General features: G+C 42.6%; 1 protein-coding gene across 1 annotated transcript; it reads right to left on the bottom strand.

Moving 5' to 3' along the window:
• Window positions 1-320: 320 nt before the first annotated feature.
• LOC140212509 (leukocyte elastase inhibitor-like) lies at window positions 321-21,985 on the bottom strand. Its single transcript, XM_072283391.1, has 7 exons — window positions 21,733-21,985; window positions 18,402-18,578; window positions 17,197-17,334; window positions 16,110-16,227; window positions 10,502-10,644; window positions 5,148-5,315; window positions 321-1,849 (listed from the first exon to the last, which is right to left on the bottom strand). The coding sequence occupies exons 2-7, from the start codon at window positions 18,567-18,569 to the stop codon at window positions 1,445-1,447; spliced, it is 1,140 nt and encodes a 379-aa protein (XP_072139492.1). The 5' UTR covers window positions 18,570-18,578; window positions 21,733-21,985; the 3' UTR covers window positions 321-1,444.
• Window positions 21,986-24,287: the final 2,302 nt, after the last annotated feature.

The raw sequence follows: 24,287 nt of genomic DNA, 5'->3' as shown, positions 1-24,287 counted from the left end.
TATGGCCTCATTTGTCCATATTTCTTGACAATGTGGATTTCTCCTGGGTACTCTGGATTTGTTCTCCTCCATTCGAGAGAAACATTGATGGATCATTAAGCTGTTGTAAATTGCCAAGAGTATTGCTGCTGGTATGAGAAATTGGGGTAGTTGGGTGCATCTTAGAAGGGAAAGATTGCTTGAGAAATAAGTGAGGCAATAGGACTGATGCTGGCATAGACGTGAGCCATGTTCCTCCAGCAGATTGTTTGTTGCTGGCAAAGACCTGATAGGTTGAATAACCACCTTCAGTGGCAGAAGAATAATAATAAACTCCAACATCAAATAAGGTAAATGCTTTTATTTTGCACTATACACATGACATAATACAATGCATATTCAATCAGAGTTTTAACACAACTAGGTGCTAGCATCATGCTCTTGGACCATTTAGAAATCATATTTCAAAGATTACTCTTGGGGTATAGTGGATCTTAATCATGATTCACCCAAGCATGTGATTTCTCCAACAGATAAAATTTACAAACTGAAAATGACCACTCCCAGTGCCAGTTCCTGTTGCAGGACTTAATACAATCTGTTCAGTGTATCTGTCTCTTTATCTATTTAATACAAAGTGCACCTTTTTTCATCAACATCTTCCAATAATATTCATATTTGTTCATTGGATATACAAATGTAAAATAATTTTTTTTTCCTCTGCTGTAACAACATGCCCCAGGCAGAATTTCTTAAAATCAAGCTACGGGTTTCTTTATGATCTACCATTTTATTGGCAAGTTGAAATGTGATAGTATATACTATGACTTAGACTCAAAGTAGAAAAGTTGAATCAGAATGCTTTATAATTGCCAAATATGTGGACACGTACAGGGAATTTGACAGTTAATTTGAGAAAACTCTCAATGTCTTGTTATTTACATTAATTATAGCTTTGTGGACAAAGTCATACAAGATGATATGTTGAAAGTGAGAAATTCTGCAGGACACTTTACACATGGTTCTTAACTTATTCATTCACAGGATATGGACTTGTCTGGCAATAGTGACAGTTGTTTTCCTATCCCTAACTGGCCATGAATTGTGTAGCTAATCACATTATTGGACTAACCATGACAAAGACGACAGGACTTTCTCCCTTACAGCATGGGAATGAATCAGATTAGTTATAATGTAAATGACAACCTTTCAAGTTAGTAAACAGGGAAGTTAACACATCCAGTTGTTATGTTAATTTCTTGATTAAAAACATCAAAATTATCTTCAGATTTCAAAATACTCAGACATAATCTAAGGTTTTTATGCTTGGCTTCTAAAATGTACTGTGTGAAATGTTTTCAAATTGACCTTTAATTAGCATTCCAGTTTATTCTTCTGGTAACATGGAAAATTATCATTAAGATTTTATTCCCCCCCCCCCCATTACTTGCACTTAGTCAGTTGTTTAGGGACAAGTGCACCGACCAAAGAAGAGAATACTATTTGTTTTGTTGTGCCGAATGAAGAAGAGGAAAGGGTGATCTGCAGTAAACTGCTCTTCGAGCTCCAGTGAACAAAACTGGACCATTACTGCTGTAGCAGCTGCTGCTTCAGTTCCTTCCTCATTCACCTCCACAAAAGACTTATGAACAGCCTTAGACACAAACAAGTCACGTGTCCCAGAAATTCCAGAGAGATCTGCCTTCGAACTATCAAAAAGATCTGTTATCCCCAGAGAGGAAAGTGTAGGTTTGAGCTCAAAGTTATCCTCCATTTTAAATCTAGGTAAGTGAACTGAAACTTTATTTCTTCCCATCTTGGTTTGAAGTGTCCATTCTTGCAGCTTTTCTAGGGTAAGTGTCTGCTCCAGCTGAGGTGGGGGGAAGGGGGGAAAAGAGCAAAGGAATTAGAGACCATAGCTGGAAAAGTTCCGTTGCAATAAACAAAGACATTGATAATCTGGGCTTGTTTCAGTCTTCTGGGGTATAGATTGAGAAAGTGGAAGAATTTTATCCGGAAAAGTGTGAGAAACCAGAATTTTGGAAAGAAGTTTATTTTAACTTGTCATATCAGATGGATTTTAGATGGAATGGAGGGTGTACATTGCAAGAGAAAAGATCTTGTGATCATATGGAGAAAATTGGACAGATTACAGAAATTTTCTACAAAATTCTATAATTATTAAAGATACAACTTTCAGATAAGAAATTTCATCTTCACACTGTTGGCCAGAAGAAACTGCAGTCTGATCAAGGCTGGGGAAGCAGACAAGTTACTTTGTTTCCCCCATTTTGTGGACTCTGAACAGTTTCTTGCTCTTCGATAATCAAATCAGAGCAACTGAATGTGGACATGGGAAGCTTCAGGTCATGATCTGCTAAACCTGAGACTGTTCTCAAACAAATAGCCATTTGTTATGTAAAGGGCATGGACCCTGAACTGATTCTTGCTCTGGGACAATCTAATCACAGCAATATACCAGAGACCATTCCTAGAGGAGTAGCTACTTTGTTTTGTAAAATGCCAGACCTGCAATCGGTAATCTCGTTAGACTCTGTCTGGGTTGCCTCATTTAACTGGTGTGGACCAGTCAGAGTGTAAAGACACAAAGCAGGGGTGGGCAGAGCCATGAATCAATGTTGGCTGTAGCCCTGTACAATGACCAGTAAGAAGGTGACCCAGGTAGGTCAGGTGACCTTCAGCCAATGGGATGGAGATTCAATGGTTCAATTGACGAGGAACCGTGTAAAACTCAGGAGCTCCAAATGTGCAGGGGCAGTAACTCTCCAGCAGCCAGAGACCAACTATCATGGATAAGGAGGACCCCACGGAGACGTGGAGATTGGGACCACGAGGAATGCCAGTCCAGCACAGACTCCTTTCCCGGGTAATATCCTTTTCTCTTCATGGACTGTCGGGGAATTCTAGTAGGGTGCACACAGAGGCAGTTTGTGAACCCTTGTGCTTTTAGCTGAAGCAAAAATTACTTGTCAGTAACTACAGATTCTCTGTGCCATGCTGATCATTATTACAAGGGGTGATTCTTGTAACAACAAGAATGTGTACTTTTAAGATCATAAGACCAGAAGACATGGGAGCGGAATTAAAGTCACTCAGCCCATCGAGTCCACTCCACCATTCCATCATGGCTGATTAATTATCTCTCTTGTTCTCTGCACCAGTGATCCCCAACCGCTGGGCCACAGTCTAAAGGTTGGGGGCCACTGCTCTACGCCGTTCTCCTGCCAAATCCTAGTAACTTTTGATACCTGGACTAATCAAGACACAGCCCTCCCCACCAATGACAGCATTTACCCAAGGGGGTGCCTCAGAAAGCAGCAGCTATTCAAAAAACCTTCAACATCCAGGTCATAACTAGGCCATCAGACTGATTAACTCATACTGACTTGAGAGCATTTCTATGTTACATTGACTGTTCTATTACAAATTATTATAAATTACTATGATTGCACATTTAGACAGACATAATGTAAAGATTTTTACTCATGTATGTGAAGGATGTAAGAAATAAAGTCAATTCAATTCATAACCTTTTTCACTGATACTGTTGGCCAGGAGGTTCACACCACACCCATGTTCACAACAGCTGCTTACCTTCAAGCAACCCCAACCCTACATCAGCATTATAGCACTACATACAACAGACTTCTCAGTATGACTTTTGCAGCTTCTTTATTTCTGTTGTCTGAAGCTACACGAGTGTGATGTTGCTGCAAGTTTTTCCCCCATTCTTCCTGTACCTTGCCAGACTTGTGCACATGAAAAGATAGCGTACAAAAGCTTGAATACTAATGGTTGAAATTGGAACCTCAACTGCTCTGTTTCGCAAGCTAAAGGTACTTGCTATTTTAGTGAACAATACCACAAATCACTTGTCTACTAGAAAGTTAGACGGTCAATATCCTGAAGACCAAGCTGCCTCTGAAGTCCCTAAGATTTAGGGAATATTCAGCTCAAAACATATATGCTGCCTGACCTGTTAAGTTCCTCTAACATTTTGTGTGTGCTGCTGTGGATTTCCAGCAGCTGCAGACTTTCTCATGGTTAGGGAATATTTTCCTTACATTCAGTGGCCACTGTATTAGGTACACATGTACTCATTAATGCAACTATCTAATCAGCCACTCATGTGACCACAACTCACTGCATAAAAGCATGCAAATGTGGTCTGTTATTGTTCAGACCAAACATCAGAATGGGGAAGAACTGTGATCCAAGTGACTTTGACCATGGAATTATTGTTGGTGCCAGAAGGGGGGGGGGGCAGTTGAGTATCTTAGTAACTGCTGATTTCCTGGAGTTTTCATGCAATAGTTTCTAGAGTTTACATAGAATGGTGCAGAAAAGCAAACAAAAAAAAAAAAAACCTCATTGAGTAGCAGGTCTGTGGGCAAAAATGTTTTGTTATTGATGAAGGTTGGAGGAGAATGGCCAGACTGGTTAAAGTTGACACAAAAGCAACAATACCACAAATAATCATGTGCTACAGTGGTGTGCAGAAGAGCAACTCTGATTGAAGGCACAATACATCCAACCTTTAGTGGATGGGCTACAGCAGTACAAGACCATGAATGTGCAGAAACTGTGTCCATTTTATTAAGACCTCGTGTACCTAATAAAGGAGGCCACTGAGTGTGTATGACTGTCTTTTGCTCCAATCATGTTTAAGAATAGAAACACCATTCAGGACAAAGTTGCCTGCATGATTGTTGCACCATTGACCATCCTTAAATATGCTATTCCGCCCACCCCCACAGCCATGTCTGTGCAATTTGGAAAACACATTGGAATTAGCCACCAAGGCTGTTCTAACAACACTTCCCATCACCAAAGCAGCTCCCTTGACAGTCAAGGAAAAGATAACCATGGCAACTCCACCACTTAAGATTCCTTTTCAAGTCCCCATCTGGACTTGGGAATATATTGCTGGCATTCTTTATTATTGCTTCCAAATCCAAGAATCCACTTCAAATTGCCTGTGGTTATATCCAGTAGATGGCTTAGTGGCAACTGCTCAAGGGATAATAAATGCAGGCATTCCCAGCAATACTTAGATCCTCAAAAAGAATCTATTGCAAGATCATGCAACTCAAAGTCAGTTTGTAACCATAAAACAATCATGTGTACTTATGAAAAAGATATTTTACCTTTTTAAGACCTGTCGAATCATCCATGATGTCATCAGGCAGCAAGATGATCATACTCACATCTTTCTCAACATACGGAAGTTCAAGAACTTTGATATTGACTTTAGGGATGTGACGGAACAGAAACTTATCACTCTTGTACATCATTTGCACTGGTTTGCTTTCATTCTAAAAAAATAAAATCAAGAATCAGTTCATTTGGTTTTAGAGGTAGTACACAAGGGTAGCATTAACAGAATCATTTAAAAGCAAATCTTCATGTTAAAAAAAATGCAGATGACTGCTAGGCTTGCACATGTAGGCTCCTGCCAGTCTCCATCCAGGTAATAGAAGCTATCTCCCACTTGTTTCTAACTCATCACATGCAGCCTATTTAAACCTAGCTCTCATCCACAATCCTTGATTACCAATTAAACCAGCCAGCATCATTCAGTTGCTCCTAGCCTCCAGTTACCTTGTTCTGCTAAGTATAGTTTCTCTCCTGTTTTATGGCCCCTCAGGGCTTGTTATTTTGCAGCTTATTGTTAAAGTTGTCACTAACTGCTAAGTAGTCTCCACTGCTCTGCATTTGGGTCAAGTCTCCTCTACGTTTCCTGACAGATGACGCAGTGTTTGAACTGAAAACTAGTGTGGGACTGACAGAGCTCCTGCATTTTGGATGGAATATTGAACCAAAGCCCTCTCTGCTTTCTCACGTAGGTGAAAAATTTCCCTCAGCACCAATAATGGTGAGCAATGGGAAGATTTCCTTGTTTCTTGGCCAATGTTTATTCCTTACTCAGAAGTATTAAGAAATATCTGGTTATCCTCACATTGCCTTTGTGAGAACTAGTGCAGAAACCAAATATAGCAGGTTCTGCCTTACAACAGGTAAAAATATTTGACTGTCTGAAATGGCTTAGAACGTCCTAAAAAAATAATGCAACAAGCATAGCCTTCGTGGCAGTTTCTTGGACCAGGACTCTGGCCAATCACTCAGCAGGAGTACATGAAGAGAGCTACCTTTTCAATCAGTTCCGCACTCAAGATGAAAAAGGCAGAACTTCACGGCAGTTTCCTGGACCAATCCCTGAGCAGGATTCATCAGGGGGGCAAATAAAAATAAGGCAGGTGCACGTGGAGTGGCCATTATTTTGGTAGGTCAGTGTTTGGAGTGGCTATGGCTCATCAGGCTAGGGCAAGGCAAAGTTTTTTTTAGTTCTTCATTCTTCATTCCTCATCTGTTCGGGCATAGTAGTGCAGTGAGAATAGCTCCAGGGCAGTGTTTTGTACTATGTGGAAGATGTGGGAATTTTGGGAGACTTCCAATCTCCCAGATAAACACATCTGCACCAGGTGCAGCGAGCTGCAGCTCCTCTGAGAATGCACTAAGGAACTGAAGCTGCAGCTCAATGACTTTCACCTCCTTAGTTTCCCATATGAGCTGATAGGCAAGAGTTACAGGGAGGTAGTCACCCATAGGTTGCAGGAGATAGGTAACTGGATGACTGGAGAAGGAAGGGAAATGCACAGTACCCTGTGGCTATTCCCCTCAATGTATACCACTTTAGATACTATTGAAGGGTCTGACTGACCCACCAGGGGTGGCGGGGGGGGGGGCTGCAGTGAATAGTTCTCTCGCACCGAGTCTGGTGCTGTGCCTCAGAAGAGGAGAGGTGCAGCGGTGACAGGAGATTCCATAGTCAGAGGAACAGGGATGTGATTCTATAGGTGGATAGGCGTATCTGGATGGTATGTTGCCTCCCAGGTGCCAGGGTCAGAGATGTGCCAGAGCAGGTCCACGGTATTCTAAAGGAGGGTGAGCAGCCAGAAGTCTTGGTACATATTTACACCAATGACATAGGTAGAAAAGATGAAAGAGGTCCTGAAGAGGGATTTTCAGGAGCTAGGAAAACTGAAAAACAGGACCTCCAGGGTAGTATCTCCACTGTTCCCTGTGCCACACACCAGTGATGGCAAGAACAGGATCATTTTGCAGGTGAATGCGTGGCTGAGAAACTGGTGCAGGGGGCAGGGGTTCAGATGAATCATTGGGATCTCTGTGGGGTAGGATAAGACCTATACAAAAGGGACAGGTTTCACCTGAACCCAAGGGGGACCAATATCCTTGCAGACAGGCTTGCTGGAGTTGTTCAGGAGGGTTTCAACTAATTTAGCAGGGGGATGGGAACCAAGGTGATAGTGGTGAGGATGAAGTAGTTGGTATACAAACAGAGGCAGAGTGTAGTGAGACAGCTACCAAGGAGAGGCTGATGAAAGGGCAAAATTGCAGTCGAACAGGATGAGTTGCAATGTAAAAGGCAGACAAAATTGAAAAGGACAAATAGAAGACAGAATGTGCTATATTTTATTGCATGTAATATACAGAATAAGGTTGGTGAACGAGTAGCACAATTACAGATTGGCATGTGTGACATTGCGGGCATCACTGAATTGTAGCTGGAAGAAGATCATAGTTGAGGTCTTAAAGCCCAAGAATACATATTGTATTGAAAGGACAGTCAGGTGGGCAGAGGCGTGGGGTGGATCTGATGATTAAAAAATGAAATCAAATCATTAGAAAGGAATAACATAAGGTTGAAAGGAGTTGAATCATTGTGGGTAGAGCAAGGAACTGCAAGGGTGGAAAAAAAAAAAAGACCCTGATGGGACTTAGCTATAGACCCCCAAACAGTAGTGAGGATGTGGTCCACAAATTACAATGAAAGAAAATGCGTGTCAAAAGGGCAATGCTAGAATATTCATGGGGGATTTCAATATGCAGGTAGATTGGGAAAAAAAAAAAAATCAGTGCTGGATCCCAGGAGGGGGAAATTTTTAGAATGCCTATGAGATGGCTGTTTAGAGCAACTCATGACTGAGCCCACTAAGGGATCAGCTATTCTGGATTGTGCAATAAACCAGAATTGATTAAAGAACTTAAAGTAAAAGAACCTTAGGGGTAAGTGATCATAGTATGAAGAATTCACCTTGAAATGTGAGATGGAGAAGGTAAAGTCAAATGTATCAGTATTACAGTGGAGTAAAGGAAACTAAAGAGGCATCAGAAGAAATGGCCAAAATTGATTGAAAAAGAACACTGGCATGGATGACAGCAGAGCAGCAATGCCTAGAATTTTTGGAAGCAATTTGTCAGGTGCAGGATATATACATGCAAAAGTAGGAAGAATTATTCTAAAGACAGATGACAACTGTGGCTGACAAGTCAAAGCAAACATAAGCCAAAGAGAGGGTATTTAATAGCAAAGATTAGTGGGAAGTTAGATGATTGGGAACATTTAATAGAAATAACAGAAGGCAACTAAAAAGTCTTTAAGTAGGAAGAGATAGAATACGAAGGTAAGGTAGTCAATAATATTAAAGAGGATACCAAAAGTTTCTTTAGATAAAGTGTAAAAGAAAGGCAAAAGTGTATATTGGACTGCTGGAAAGGTAGTAATGGAGAACAAGGAAATGGTGGATGAACTGAGTAAGTATTTTGCATAAGTCTTCACAGTGGAAGACACTAGTGGTATATGCCAGAAGTTCAGGAGTGTCGGGGGGGGGGGGCAGAAGTGTGTGAAGTTACCATTTTTAGGGAGAATGTTCTTGGGAAACCAAAGGTTCTGAAGGCAGACAAGTCACCTGCACCAGATGGCATACCTCCAGGGTTTTGAAAAAGATGGCTGAACAGAATTTAGAGACATCAGTAATGATCTCTCAACAATCAATTGATTGTCATGTTTCTAGAGCAATGGAAAATTGGAAATGTCACTCCATTCTTCAAGGGTGAGAGGCAGAAGAAAGGAAACTGTAAGCCAGTTAGTCTGACCTCAGTAGCTACGAAGATGTTGGAATCGATCGTTAAGCACGTGGTTTCAGGATACTTGGAGGCACATGATAAAATAGGTCATAGGCAGCATGGTTTCCACAGGGGGAGAAAAAAAAAACTTGCCTAACAAATCTGTTGGAATTCTTTGCAGAAAGAACAAGCAGGATAGACAAAGGGGAGTTGGTGGATGTTGTGCAGTTGAATTTTCAGAAAGCCTTTGACAAGGTGGTGCACATAAGGCTGCTTATCAAGTTAAAGTGCCCAAGGTGTTGCAGGAAAGATACTAGCATGGATAAAGCAATGGCTGATTGGCCAGAGGTAAGAAGTGGGAAAAGAAGGAGCCTTCTGTGGTTGGCTGCCAGTGACTAGTGGTGTTCCATAGGGTTCTGTGATGGGACCACTTCTTTTTACATTATTAGTCAATGACTTTGATGACAGAATTGTTGGCTTTTTGTCCAAGGGTTTGGATGGTACAAAGATAGCTGGAGGGGCAGCGAGTGTTGAGGAAGCAGAGAAGCTACAGAAGGGCTTAGACAAATTAGGAGAACGGACAAAGGGGCAGAAAGGAAAGTGTATGGTCATGCACTTCGGTAGAAGACAAAAAGGGTAGATTATTTTCTGAACGGAGGGAAAATTCAAAAATCTGAGATGCAAAGGGATTTGGGAGTCCTTGTGCAGGATTCCCTAAAAATTAATTTGCAAGTTGAGTCAGTGATGAGGAAGACAAATGCAATGTTAACATTCTTTCCAAGAGGACTAGAATATAAATAAGAATGTAATGCTGAGGCTTTAAAAAGCACTGGTGAGGCCTCGCTCAAGAGTACTGAGAGTAGTTTTGGGCCCCCTTATCTAAGAAAAGATGCACTGACATTGAAGAAACTTCAATGGAGGTTCACAAAAATGATTCCAGGATTGAAAGGCTTGTCATATGTAGAATGTTTTTCATAGCTCTGTGTCTGTACTCACTGGAATGCAGAAGAATGAGGGGTGACCTCATTGAGACCTATTAAATGTTCAGTGGCCTTTACAGAGTGACTGTTTCCTATGGTGAGAATCAAAGACCAGAGGACAGCCTCAGTATTGACAGGCATCCTTTTTAGAATGCAGACGAAGAGGAATTTCTTTAGCCAGGGGGTGGTGAATCTGTGGAAATCATCGCCACAGGTGGCTGAGGGTATTTTAGGTAGAAATTGATAGATTCTTGATTAGTCAGGGTACGAAGGGGTACGGAGAGAAGGCAGGAGATTTGGCTGAGAGGGAATATGGATTACCATGATGAAATGGCGTAAATGTCTGGACAGGCCAGATGGCCTAATTCTGCTCCTATATCTTTTGGTCATATGGAAATGAATACATGAATAATGGTGTACACTTTAATACAATAGCTCTTTGGAAATTATAGTAATTGTACATGACAGCTATATTTCTATGATACAAATGGTAATTGTTAGAATGGGACATCATAAAAGTTTTCTTGAGGGAAAGAACTTAGAAAAGGCAAAGTACACAACTTGGATCAATGCTGATACTTCATTCAAAATACCTTATTCAGTCTGAATGGCATTTCCTGTGTGCATTGTTCATCGAACTTTTCAGCCCAACTTCCTTTGAAGTAGATGGCATTCACCAACACCAGTCGGGTGTCACTATTAACTGAACCTTCAACCAGCAGATCTTGGATCTTACCTGAATGAAAATTGGCAAGTAAATATGTAAACTATACAAAAACAGAAAAATAGAATGTTACTTTCTGCAATGTGCTTTAATATTTAAGTTTTCCCAATGTCTGTTATTGCAAAAAGTCTCTTTCACCTGACAAAGATCATGCATTTTCAAATATTAATCACTTTTTCATCTCAAAAAAAGAAAAATTTGCAGATGCTGGAAATCCAAGTAACACACAAGTTACTCAGTTTTTCCATATATTCATGTTCAAATACCAGGACAAGGTGTGACACAGTTAGAGATGGAGCAAGTGTACATGTTCCGCCAAAGACCATACAAAACAACCAACCAGAAATCAACATTTTTAATCACAATTGAGTAACTGATATGTCATTGACTGAAAATTCAGAAAGCCCGATGTTCTAGTATTTCATTCACCAGTTGACCTTTGTCACACTCTTAACTCACCAACATTAAAAGCCTTGAATTAATAGATTAGATTGGATTATGAAGACACATAGTCCTCTTTTATTGTCATTTAGTAATGCATGCATTAAGAAATGAAACAATATTTCCTCCGGTGTGATATCACAGAACACAGGACAGACCAAGACTGAAAAAAACTGACAAAACCACATAATTATAACATATAGTTACAACAGTGCAACAATACCATAACTTGATGAGGAAGTCCATGAGCATAGTAAAAGTACAAAGTCTCTCAAATTTCCCACATCTGACACAGACGGGAGAAGGAAAAAAACTCTCCCTGCCATGCCGACCACAGTCCGACTCGGAGTCATCCGAAAACTTCGAGCTCTGATCAGCTCTCCGACACTGAGTACTGAGAGCCATCTCTGTCCAAATGATTCGACCTCAACCTCGGTCACCGACAGCAGGCAAAGCCGGGGATTTTGAGGCCTAACCTCCGAAAGATTCCTGACCACGCAGTAACGACAGCAGTGAACAAGCATTTCAGAAGTTTCTCCAGATGTTCCTCTGTGCTCTCACGTCCCTCTCCATCAAATCAGAATTGTCCATGGCCCCTATTTAACAGATACGATATCATTTTTCACTGGAGGGCTGCACACGCGTCGTGCGCTGCTCTCTCTCCTCCCACCTTAGCAATACTGTAGTCCAAAGCCCCTAGCACGCTGAATAGTGAAAAACATACACTAAATAACCACTACATTGGCTCCTACTGCACCTCATAAAGCAGCTAATAAGTGTGGTTCGTGGTCTTCCACTGCTGCAGCTCATCCACTTCAAGGTTTGATGTGATGTACATCAGAAATGTTCTTCTCCATACTGCTGTTGTAATGTGTGGTGATAGGAGTTAATATCACCTTCCTGTCAGGATGAACTAATCTGGCCACTCTCCTCTGACCTCTCTTATGAAGGTGTTTTTGTCCACAGAACTACTGCTCACTGGATGTTTTGTTTTACTATTTTCCACTCCATTCTCTGTAAACTCCTGACCTGAAACTGTAGTGCATGAAAACCCCAAGAGTTCAGCTGCTTCTCAGATACTCAAACCATCCTGTCTCCTACCAACAATCATTCAAATATCAAAGTCACAATTCATCCCCAGTTTGACATTTGGTCTGAACAATAACTAAAAACTCTGGACTATGTGCATTCAGTTGCTGCCACGTGATTCAATCATTAGACATTTGCATTAACCCAGTGTACCTGATAAAGGGGTATCTGAGTGTACATTAACCATATTGAAATTTCTTTAGGGAGATTACAATTACTGTAAAAATTAACTTTTAAAAATGCAAACAACAGGAATTCTGCAGATGCTGGAAATTCAAGCAACACACATCAAAGTTGCTGGTGAACGCAGCAGGCCAGGCAGCATCTCTAGGAAGAGGTACAGTTGATGTTTCAGGCTGAGGGTCTCGGCCTGAAACGTCGACTGTAACTCTTCCTAGAGATGCTGCCTGGCCTGCTGCGTTCACCAGCAACTTTGATGTGTGTTGCCTAAAAATTAACTTGATCATTTTCCTCCACAAAACACTTAGTCCCAGCAGTGTTCTGGAATGTACGGCACCTTACAGTGAATACACTGAAGAATCTATTGAAATATCTTGTATATTGTCAGTTGGAAGAAAGACTTCTCCCTGCCTGACAAAGTCATTCTGGATTCAATGGAACAACTTACAGCTGATTAATGTGATCCCATTTTCCATACAAGGCCACAGCAAATTCAAGAACAGGAATTTACTTTTTCATAGCTGGCTCAATTTAAACACAACTTGCACATCTTGGTGCTATTGGCTCGCCTTGGCTAACTAGACTCCAATGTGCCATGCAAGGAAAGAACAGAACAATACCAGTGGTATTTAGATCAGCTGAATAATGCAATCATTGTGTTGGGCCATTGGAGTCTCTTCTGGTCATAATGCAGATAAAACTGTATTATAAATGGAATGGACTTCAAACCTCAAAGCTCAAAGTAAATTTATTATCAAAGTATATATTTGTCACCACCTGAGATACATTTACTTGCAGGCATTCATAGTGAATATAAAGACAGACAGTAAAATCAATGAATAGCTGCACTAACAAAACATGACTAATGTGCAAAAAACTCAAACTGTAAATACCAAAAATGATGGTAATAATAATAAAACATTGAGAACATGAGATGAAGAGAGTCCTTCAAAAGGTTGTAGAAACAGTTCAGTGATGGGGCACGTGAGGTTATCTCCGCTGGTTCAAAACCATGATGGCTGAAAGGTAACAACTGGTCCTAAACCTGTAGGTGTGGGTCCTAAGGCCTCTGTACCACCTTCTTGAAGGCAGTAGCAAGAAGTGAGCATGACCTGGATAGTGGGGAGGAGGGGGTCCCTGATAATGGATGCTGCTTTCCCGTGGCACTGCTCCATCTAGATGTGCTCAATGACTTTACCCTTGATAGAGAGCACTGTCTCCACTACTTTTTGTAGTCGTTAATGTTCAAGGGACTAAATGCAACTGTCATTATACACTTCACCGTGCAGCTATAGAAGCTTATTGTCACTGACTACAAACACCAGTCCTTAAGAGGCTTCTCAACACATTAACAATGTGTGAGGCTGTACTGGAGGCTACTGGGACTACTTCTAGCCATTTTGCAGCTGCATCCAGTACTACCAAGAAATTTGTGCCCATGAATGGTCAGGCAAAAATCCATGTGAATCTTCCCAGGAATGGAGAGGTATTGCTCTTAGCATTTTCTGAATGTGTTGGCATCCTAAACAGTGCACAGCAAGCTGCTCAATCCGATCTCCAACAGACAAAGCTTTAAGCCAACACTTCTGTTTTGACCACACCTAGCTCTTCCAATATTTCAGCTCTCAGCTTGGCTGGTACAACAATTCTCAATTCACACAAAATGCAACCTCCATCAAGGCAGATTCATCCCAGCAATAGTAAAGAAATGGGGGAAATGGTATTTCTACTACACATTCCAGCCATTTTGGGTGGCTATGTAGATCTGAAAAAAAAAGTGTGGGGTCTTGTCAGGTTTCCCATTGGATGATATTTGCCATAATAGAGACTTTTCCTTGCATTACGGAAAATGTCAATAGGAGTATCCTCTTTGTAAAATTTTCAGGAATTTCTTTTTCCAAGGGTAAACAGGGCAATCCATCTATATTTCTATGATTAGTTGTCCTCTTGAATTCAATCTTGTAATTGTGTCATCCAAGAAACAGAGCCCATCTTTGCAATTCTGCTGCTACTGTTAATGGAACACCCTTCTATAGGTTGAAAATTGACACTAGATCTCCCCCATACAAGTACTGGTTGAAATATTTTACACCCCAAACCAGTCTCAGGACCTCCGTCAATCTGTGCCCAATTTTTTCCTGCAGTGGCAAGGGAACAGAATGCAAAGACTATGGGGTGTTCACTTCCATCACTCACAACATCTGACATGACTGTACCTATATCACAAGGTGAGGTATCACACACAAGCTTCACTGGATGAAGTGAATTATAATGCGAGTAGTGTATGATGTCCCCATTTCCTTTGTAATTTGGAAAGCTACCTCACAGCTTTGTCCATTGACATTCACCACCCCTCCCCCACCAATCTGTGCTAACAATTTCAAGGGGTGGAGCACAGTAGCCAGGTTTAGCAGGAAACTCAGTCATTGACAAATCCTAAAAAGGAACACAACTGCAACATATCTTTTGGCATTGGGGCACCCACCACTGCTTGAATTTTCTCAGCACAGTTGTGTAATCCTTGCGTGTTAATGGTTTGACCGAAGTGATACTTTGCTTAATCAATTCATCTCATTGTGTTGTGCTCAGAGTCCATAATCTTCTAATCTTTTTAGACACTCTCTTGAGATTTTGGAGATGTTCCTTGTCATCCTCACCAGTAACAATTATGTCACCTAGGTAACACGGAGTTGCAGGGCAGCCTGGCAGCACCTGCTGATAACTTTGCCACAGCACAGGTGTACATGCTACTCCAAAAAATAAGCCTATTACAGTGATAAAACCTTGAGTTTTTGTGGTGAGAGATACTTCAGACTCTGCTTCCATCTCCATCTGTAGTAAAACCTCAGCCAACTCCACTTTGCTGAAGTGCTTCCCTCCAAAGGTTTACAAAAATATCCTCCATCTTGGGCAGAGGGTTTTCAACTACTTTCAGGACTGGGTTGATGACCTTAAAATCACCAGACATCCTGACAGACTCAATATTCTTGGCTGCTATGACCACTGGCATTGCCCATGGACTCCACTCAAGCTTGAAAAGATTTTCTTCATCCTCCATGTGATCTAGCTAACTGGCTACTTTATCATAGATGGTACAAAGAATTAAACTGGCTTTGTAAATCTTGGGTGTGGCATTTTCATTTAACACCATTTTACCCTTTGACACATTTGAATCCTTGCCATCCTTGAACATTATAGTGGCATCATCCAGTAGCTTTCGTTATTCACTTCTAGTGTCACTATTATAGAGGATGTGGCATGCAAATGGTGGATGGATCTCCAATCAAGTTTAGTTGTCTTAGAAATTGTGCCCGCACAATGTTGGCCTACCACATACAAGCCAAATTTGGCTTGTTGGTTGTTGTATTTCACTATTAAGAAAGTCTTCCCACAGGAGTTATCTTTTCTCCAGGGTAAATTCTTACTTTATGTTCTTAGTTGTAGGCTCCAGCATCCTTGGAATGCTGTTCAAACTCATTTTGTGTAATGACTGAAACAGCTGAGCCGGTATCCAATTCCATTTTAATTAATTTCCTGTTCACCTCTGGCGTAAGGCATATTGCTTGTTTATTGTTCATTTTCACATAGTAAACAAATCTCAATGCCACCCAGTCCTATGCCACTCACATCATAGTATGCAGATGAGCAAATTGACTGTTGTGACAAAAGCCATGAAGGGTGCTGGAGCATCCTGTGGAGAACATTGAAGAGCGAGTCTCTCCATTTTTCACCATAATTAATCATATTGAACATGCAAGACAACTTACCTGACGTCTGTTCCTCCACCCATTTATTGATCTCTTGTCTAGTTTCATTTGCAGACGCTCTGAAATCAACTGCAGACAAGGCTGCTCCATAGAAGTTTTTGCAGGATTTACAGAATTCCTGCACAATAGAAATAGGGAATTCCAGCCATACTATTGTTTTAAAGGCTCTTATGACAGTCATTTACACTAGAAAAATCAATTAGTGAATTTTTGTAACATGCGCTCTGAATTCGATCAAACCAAAATAGTTGAGACATACAAGAACCTGATGAGGATTCATAGTGTAGATGCCAACATGTGATTTCCTCAGGTTTGGAGAACTGGGAGGGGGTGGAGTTGGGGCCGTGTAACAGGATATGAAGATGTAAATTATGACTGATAAGAGGCAAAAATCTTCATTTAAAGGCAACGCTGTTGAGTATCTTCAAGGGTGACATCAGAGAGTGGGGAATGGGTACTCCCTGTAAATATTGTGCATGATTCATGTTTCTGTTTTGTGAATACTGCTGAGTTTTTACATAAAAAAAACTTGTGAATTTGACAATAATCTTAATTTTGAGAGGGAATTAACTGGTGAATGGATCAAAATGGTCAGTAGATTAACACTGAATTTTCTGAAAATTTTAATAGGTTTGGTCAATGTGGCAACACACATCAAAGTTGCTGGTGAACGCAGCAGGCCAGGCAGCATCTCTAGGAAGAGGTGCAGTCGACGTTTCAGGCCGAGACCCTTCGTCAGGACTAACTGAAGGAACAGTGAGTAAGAGTAATCTCTTACTCACTCTTCCTCCAGTTAGTCTCTTACTCACTCTTCCTTCAGTTAGTCCTGACGAAGGGTCTCGGCCTGAAACGTCGACTGCACCTCTTCCTAGAGATGCTGCCTGGCCTGCTGCGTTCACCAGCAACTTTGATGTGTGTTGCTTGAATTTCCAGCATCTGCAGAATTCCTGTTGTTTGGTCAATGTGGGCTGAGTTTCCACTCAATTGTGTTCTTGTATCATAGCCATGGCACAAGGCATTCTTCATACAAAATTAGCTTGGTCCCCTATCACTAAAGAAAGTCAGAGGAGATCCTTTCGCTACTTACTTCTAGGAATTCATACGTCTTTTCACCATACAGTTGATTGGCCATTTTTAGCAAGTATGGCGCACCAGCTCGGTTAACTTCCAATTGCATTTTCTGGAAAGCAGAATGCAGATCCCCAACTGCATCAAAATGGAGAGCCTGGTATTGAGATAGAAGGGCAACTATGAGGCAAAAAAAGTGGGGAGAGGAGGGAAACAAGTTATAACTATCAATTTTTCAGCTGCTTTCAGCCAGTTTGTTTGCTGCCTGCCTGATATCATCCATCCTGCAGTAGGTTACCACTCTGCATGATCAAACACACAAACCCTATTCTTTGGGTTTTAACCAAGAAAGCGTATGCCAATTGTTTTTTGCCCGATTGCAGGGGCATTTGAGTAGAGCCCAGTTCTGCTCTCAACTAACATATGCACATATTCAATGGAAATCATTCAGTTGTGAGAAAGAGCTGGCACCCTGCTGATCCTTTCCACCATTACTATTTCAGCTGAGATCAGTAAACTCTCGTGTGCAAGGCATTTGTCCAGGAGGATCAGTTAGGTGTCTGCTGTCATTCTTAACATTAATCAGACCTCACACCCTTTCAAGCCACACCTACCGCAACACTGCAAGAGTCTGCAGATCTCATTTGTATTAAGATTCTCAAGTGACTGAGCTCAATTAAATCAACTCTCCTCCCCAGGGTTGCCAGAAATGATCACTAGAATTAAGTGAATTAAAATAAATCATTCCCTTTCAGTATTAAGAATAATGGCTTGTTACAAACAGCACCGTTTTGTTCCAAATGCATCCAAAATTTTCCACTGCTGATAGACTAAATATTCAGCAGGAACATTCACATACTCACATCAGATATCCACCCCATAAAATACAGACATTATTTCAAAGGAACAGGCATTTTGGCTCACCATGTTGTGCGGAACTAATACAAGAGAAATCAAATCCACAAGTGAACTAATCCCTTCTGAATATATAATGTCCATATCCTGAATACTCATATGCTTAGCCTAATAGCCTCCTGAACACTTCTACTGTATGTGCCTCATCACCATCGTGGCAGTGAATTCCAGACACCCACCACTCTGCATAAAAATCTTCATACTTGCTCCTCGACTTTTGCTCCACAGTTTGGAAGAAAGTCTTTTCAAAAGTTACTTTTAATGTAAGAAAACACACATTCATGTACATCAGTAGATTGTCATATGTACCTTTGCCATTTGAGAGGCAGAATGATTTTTTGCACCAAGGTAGACCATGGCCAATGCAGTGGAAATGCTGAATGGAGAAAAGAAGATGTTGCCCACTTGATTTCCTTTTATCAGCTCGCTGAATAGGTCAAGGGTGAAATGATAATTGGCTTTACTTAGTTTCTCCATTGCTTCAAACTATGGAAAAAAAGAAAACAAATGATTAGTGATTTTGGAACGCCAGAATTCTCCAACTAAGGACACAAGGCTTCATAAATTAGTTGCTGGCTGAATGAAACATTTACAACCTTCTCCAAATTATGTATTACACATCTGAAGTATATACATGTCATTGCACTCACCAGTATGGTGAAACAGCTTTTGGTGATTGATGGTTTCTAGTAATCAAGGCACTCCTCCCAAAATTGCTTGCTGAGTCAACATACTATTTGAAATAAACCACTATCTAAACTGTTGAACTATTGCTAAAGCAGGTATGAGGCTGAATCACACACAATTTAGACTGCTGCCCAGACCCTCCCTGCCACCAAATTCCAACCAGTAAAAGGAACACGGGCAATTCCCTAGAACAGGGTTCCCGACCTTTTTCATGCTGTGGATCCTGACCATTAACTGAGGGGTACATGGATCCCAGCTTGGAAACACCACCCTAGAAAATTAGAAAAATGTCTGGTAATGGTATTAAAAGACATGTAAGCCATGGACAACTAAGACAGTTGTAAACTACTCATATCAGGCTCAGTGGCTGCAGTTCATTAGCATAATATCCTCCACAATAAATAAATTTCTTATTCACATAGTTGTCAGTGAAAATCTGCAAGGACAATGAATTGTGCATGGTGAAGCATGCGCTTGACTTATCGTCCCTTCTGCAGTTTACTTCTCCTTCCAGCAACACATTCACACATGGGACCTCCCAATTCAACAGGCTAGGATGTATCAAACCGTGAAGCAGAAACAAAAATTTAATTGTGTGTCGTAGTGGGTGAAGTGGGGGATACAAAAGGGCTTGTTGTTACAGCAGAGTGTGGGTGGTGAGATAGAGGGGTGGAGAGGATATATAGGATATCTCTGGCAGGTTGAAATCAGAATTAGTATTGGGATAACTTTTAGAAGTCACCCTGTCAATGAGTTAATAGGTCATTTAGAGAAAAACAAATCAACAAAAGCCATGAAATGAGGGCAGTCAGAGTGGGAAAGCACAAAGGAATTTAAACATTCTGAAATGCAGAGCCCAGTCAGGCTGTGCTTCTGGAAAGAGAAACATTGCAGAAATAGCCAATTCTGACAAAGACAGTGAAAGCAAATTAACAGAAGTGACAGAATTCAACATGGAATCACAAAGATTGCAGCATTCCCACACAAAAGAAAAGGATGCAAACACGAGGAAATCTGCAGATGCTGGAAATTCAAGCAACACACACAGAATACTGGTGGAACACAGTAGGCCAGGCAGCATCTATAGGAAGAAGTACAGTCGACATTTCGGGCCGAGACCCTTCGTCAGGACTAACTGAAAGAGGAAAGAGATTTGAAAGTGGGAGGGGGAGATCCAAAATGGTAGGAGAAGACAGGAGGGAGAGGGATGAAGCTAAGAGCTGGGAAGTTGATTGGCAAAAGGCATACAAGGCTGGAAAAGGGAGAAGATCATGGGACGGGAGGCCCAGGGAGAAAGAAAGGGGGAGGGGAGCACCAGAGGAAGATGGAGAGCAGGCAAGGGGTTATTGTGAGAGGGATAGAGAGAGAAAAAAAAGAGGGTGGTAATAATAAATAAATAAGGGCTGGGGCAAGAAGTGGAGGGGAATTAATGGAAGTTAGTGAAATCAATGTTCATGCCATCCACACTCAGGTTGCAGGCCACCCAGACGGAATATAAGGTGTTGTTCCTCCAACCTGAGCGTGGCTTCATCTTGACAGTAGAGGAGACCATGGATAGACATATCAAAATGGGAATGGGACGTGGGATTAAAATGTAAGGAGTTGTTCCTGAAGCTTACTTAGGCTGCATTATATCAGTGCAAGAATCCAGAAACTAAACAATATTTCAGAGTGGGAATGGGCTGGGGAATTAAAATTACTTATCCTCTGAAGATTGAAGACACATGCTCGGCAAACTAGTAGTCTGGTCAGCATTTGGTTTCTCTAATGCAGGGGTGACTTTTCTATAAACACCCAGTGCAGTACACTAGATAGAAAGTACAAGTGAATTACTGTTCCACATGGAAAGACTGAGTTCTTTGAATATGGAGGATGTGAAAAGACGGGTGTTATATGCCTTGTGGTTGCATGGGGAAGTGCAGCAACAGGGGAAGTGGCTGGAGGTCAAGGAGAGCAGAACCAGGGAGTTGTGGAAGGATCCTGTCAAAATGCTGAAGCACCGGATGTTGTTCTCCGTGTGCGTCCCCGGAACAGCCCGTAGATCAGAGAGTCCTCTGTTACGCAGCTGCTGGGAATGAAACGTGACACTAGCCCGTCCATCCTCCTCCACACCTCCCTGCGAACTAACAGTGTGCAACGAGGTGGGTCACAGACTCCTCCTCACTGCAGTCCTCCCGTGGGCAGCGGGCGTACCGGAGGGACCCTCTCACCGCCAGCCAGGCGAGGTCCTGGTGCCTGTTGGTGAGGTCTGGCGATGAGGCAATTTGCCAGATGAACTGGACGGTCTGCTCAGAGAATCACCCCACTGTGTCCCTCACGTCCTTCTCCTGCAGTGCCTGCAGGACATTACGTGCCGACCACTGCTTGATGGCCCTGTGGTCAAAGACGTTCTCCTGGAAGAACTTTTTTCGAAGGACAGGTATGGCGGCAACGACCAGCTGACTGCGGCGTTGCGCGGGAGTGGGGCCAGACCCATCCTTCATAGCCAGGGCGACAGGTAGAACCTGGGCATATAGTGGTACTTGGTACCCACATATCTGGGTTCTACACACAACCTGATGCAGCCACACACGAAGCTGGCCATCAGGGTGAGGGCGACATTGGGGACGTTCTTGCCCCCATTGTCCTGGGAGTTCTGCATGACTGTGCGTCTGACCCGCTCCATCTTGGATTTCCAGACAAATCTGAAGACAGCTCAGGTGATTTCCGAGCTGTAGGAGCGGGGGACGGTCCACACCTACGCCAAGTACAGCAGCCTTGAGAGCACCTCACACCTGATGACTTGACAATTCTAAGTAGAAAACACCGCTGAAAAATGGACGAAAACAGAAATGATTCTTTGCTGTATTTAGTGTTTGCAACGCGAACACGGAACGGTTGTGATACTAAAATTCCTGGGTGTGATGTGAAAGTAGATTATGTATCAAAAAGATTTTAAAAATTCAAAACCTACCTTCCCACGTTCAGCTTCCACACCTTCCCTTCCCAACTGAACCTCGCCCTGTGTGCAGCGCTTTTTAACCCGAAGCGTCCTTCCTCCACCCACCCTCAAACTGATAGGAGCAATCTGCTGTCCATCACAGCAAAGGTCATTGTAGGAAGTTTAGACGTTTCGCGTGTACTTTGAAACTGTGATTAAAAAGAAAAAAGAACGATATACAGCAGGTAACTTTGCTGTACAGCCCACCCACTGTTTCTTTGTGTTCTTGCCATTCACAGTGCTAATGAGCAGAGCGATCACTCGAGTCCAGTATGATGTTCTCCTAAGGGGTTATTCCCTTGATGGAGAACGCCCATGCGTGACTTTGTTTAACTTGCGGAGGCGGGTGCACGGGCTGTTACTACCCAGCCTTTGACAGATCAGGGTCCGGGTCCAGTAGCATGCAATGCAAGAGGATTAGTCACGGTCAGTCTTCCTCCATCTTCACCTTCGTTGTGATGCGTCATCCTCTTCCACCAGCACTACGATTCAGGTCTTGGTTGGAGTCTGGCACCTTCCCCATGACTTTACCGCCATGGGTGAACCTACCAGGACCAAAGCTCTAGTCGGTATTTTTCTCGGCATCTCAGGAACCCACGAACCCTTCTACCAGAAGGACTCAGACACGAGGAAATCTGCAGATGCTGGAAATTCAAGCAACACACACAAAAAAATGCTAGTGAATGCAGCAGGCCAGGCGGCATCTATAGGAAAAGGTACAGTAGACGTATCGAGCCGAAGGGTCCCTCTTCCTATAGATGCCGCCTGGCCTGCTGCATTCACCAGCAGATTTTGTGTGTGTTACCACAAGGACTATTCTTCAGCTGACCAAAGCAAGAAGTGGTAATCAAGCGAATTGTTTACCCCATCGATCAGCTGATGAACAAGACTTAAGGGGGTCTGAAGTTAATGCTCAGTGCTGTCACCTCACAGTGCCATGGTCTCTGAACTGCCTTGCCAACAGGACAGAATATACCAAGTGCTGTTGATTCCCTGAGTATTAATGAAACAGGATTTATGCTTGATTTGATTTGTTGTTCAACACTCCAAACTCTGAAAGAATTAACTAGGCTGTGTCGACTTACATCAGCACTAAAACTAGATGATAAGTCCACTTTTGTTCCTATTAATCCTTCGATTAGTTTGTGGAACAATTAAGAGCTGAGCATTGCAGTTGTGTTAGAGTCATGTGTGGGCAGGCTGGCTTAGGACAGTATCGGAATGTGGGAGGAAGGCTGAATGTCCGGAGGAAAGCCACACCTGTTTCTGGAGAGAACACACCGCCTGATACACAATGGCTAATTGAACCTGTGTTGCTGGCACCGTAATTGTCATGATAGCTGCTGCAATGCTGTGCTGACTGTGAATTTGCAACAGTTTGAAGATTTTTGTGGGTTGCAATGCCAGCGATTATTTCCCAACCTTAAGTGCCCTTCAGCAGTGCTAGTGAGGCATACACCTGATATACCACTGTCCATTTCGTGATATTTCTTCATTTCGTGATATTTCCAATGTGCCATTGGATAGTGAATTCTTGGATTTGGACACAAGCCCTGTTGGGGACTTGAAAGGGAATCATAGAGAATTGAACCCAGGTCACTCGGCAACCCCTTGGAAGAATTCCAAATTCAAAGTTATTCTCTCTTGAAACTTATTCCAATATTCCGTAAGTCGAAATGAAACCAAATTGGCAGTGTAATACACTGTAATAACAATGATATTGTCATAAGGAGGTGGCTGGGAACGGACCCAAGTGCAAGACACAGACACTGAAGTACTAAGGTCAGGACTAGGATACAGCGTGAGGGCTAGGACATGGACACGAAAACTGGGAACCCGGAACAGGACTGGACAAGAGAGCTAGGAGCCCGGGCTTGGGCTCCGAGCCAGAGACTGGACAAGGACCCAGAACCTGTGTCTCACCTCTGTCTCAGACCCCAGAACTGGGCAAGGACGTGACTTGGCTGGCAGGCAGGGCGAGGCTGGAGACCAGAGACTTGCGGCGAGGCTAGAGGCTTGGGGTCTTGAATCTCCTCCTGGGCAGGGTGTGGTACTCCACCCGACAGAGGCAAGGGACAGGAAGGACAGAACCAACCGCAGGGTAACGGCAATACGGCCTGGTTTACCTGACGGAGGCAAGGGACAGGAAGGGACAGAACCAACCGTAGGTAACCGCAAGATCGCCTGGCTTACCCGATGGAGGCAAGGGACAGCAAGGGACAGAATCAACTGCAGGGTAACGGCAAGACGGCCTGACTTACCCAGCAGAGTCAAGGGACGGGAAGGGAGCTAGGTACAGGCCGGCTCCAAGACAAGACTACAGGCAAAGCGAGGCGAGAGTTACCGGCAAGACAAGGCAAGGCTTCAGGCGAGGAAACAAAAGGCAGGGTAAGGGATACAAGGAATAAGGACAAGAACAATCCAGCAGCCATGCCCTGGTCTCTGGAGGTATTTATGCAGCCAGCCCCAACGAAAATCGGCTGCCTCAATTAGAGCTCAACAGGAACAGAAACCGGGTAGACAGGAAA

The sequence above is a fragment of the Mobula birostris genome, chromosome 19 (assembly GCF_030028105.1).
Source record: "Mobula birostris isolate sMobBir1 chromosome 19, sMobBir1.hap1, whole genome shotgun sequence".
Classification (NCBI taxonomy): Eukaryota; Metazoa; Chordata; class Chondrichthyes; order Myliobatiformes; family Myliobatidae; genus Mobula; species Mobula birostris.
The sequence above is the reverse complement of the archived record's forward strand: the minus strand, read 5'-3'. Positions and strand labels throughout refer to the sequence as shown.

Coding starts and splice junctions, on each gene's coding strand:
- LOC140212509 (XM_072283391.1), bottom strand. CDS start 18,569: ATGGAGAAACTAAGTAAAGCCAATTATCATTTCACCCTTGACCTATTC. Junction 17,335..18,401: donor CTGCCTCTCAAATGGCAAAG/GTACATATGACA, acceptor TCTCAATACCAG/GCTCTCCATTTTGATGCAGT. Junction 1,850..5,147: donor ATTCGACAGGTCTTAAAAAG/GTAAAATATCTT, acceptor CCCCCACCTCAG/CTGGAGCAGACACTTACCCT.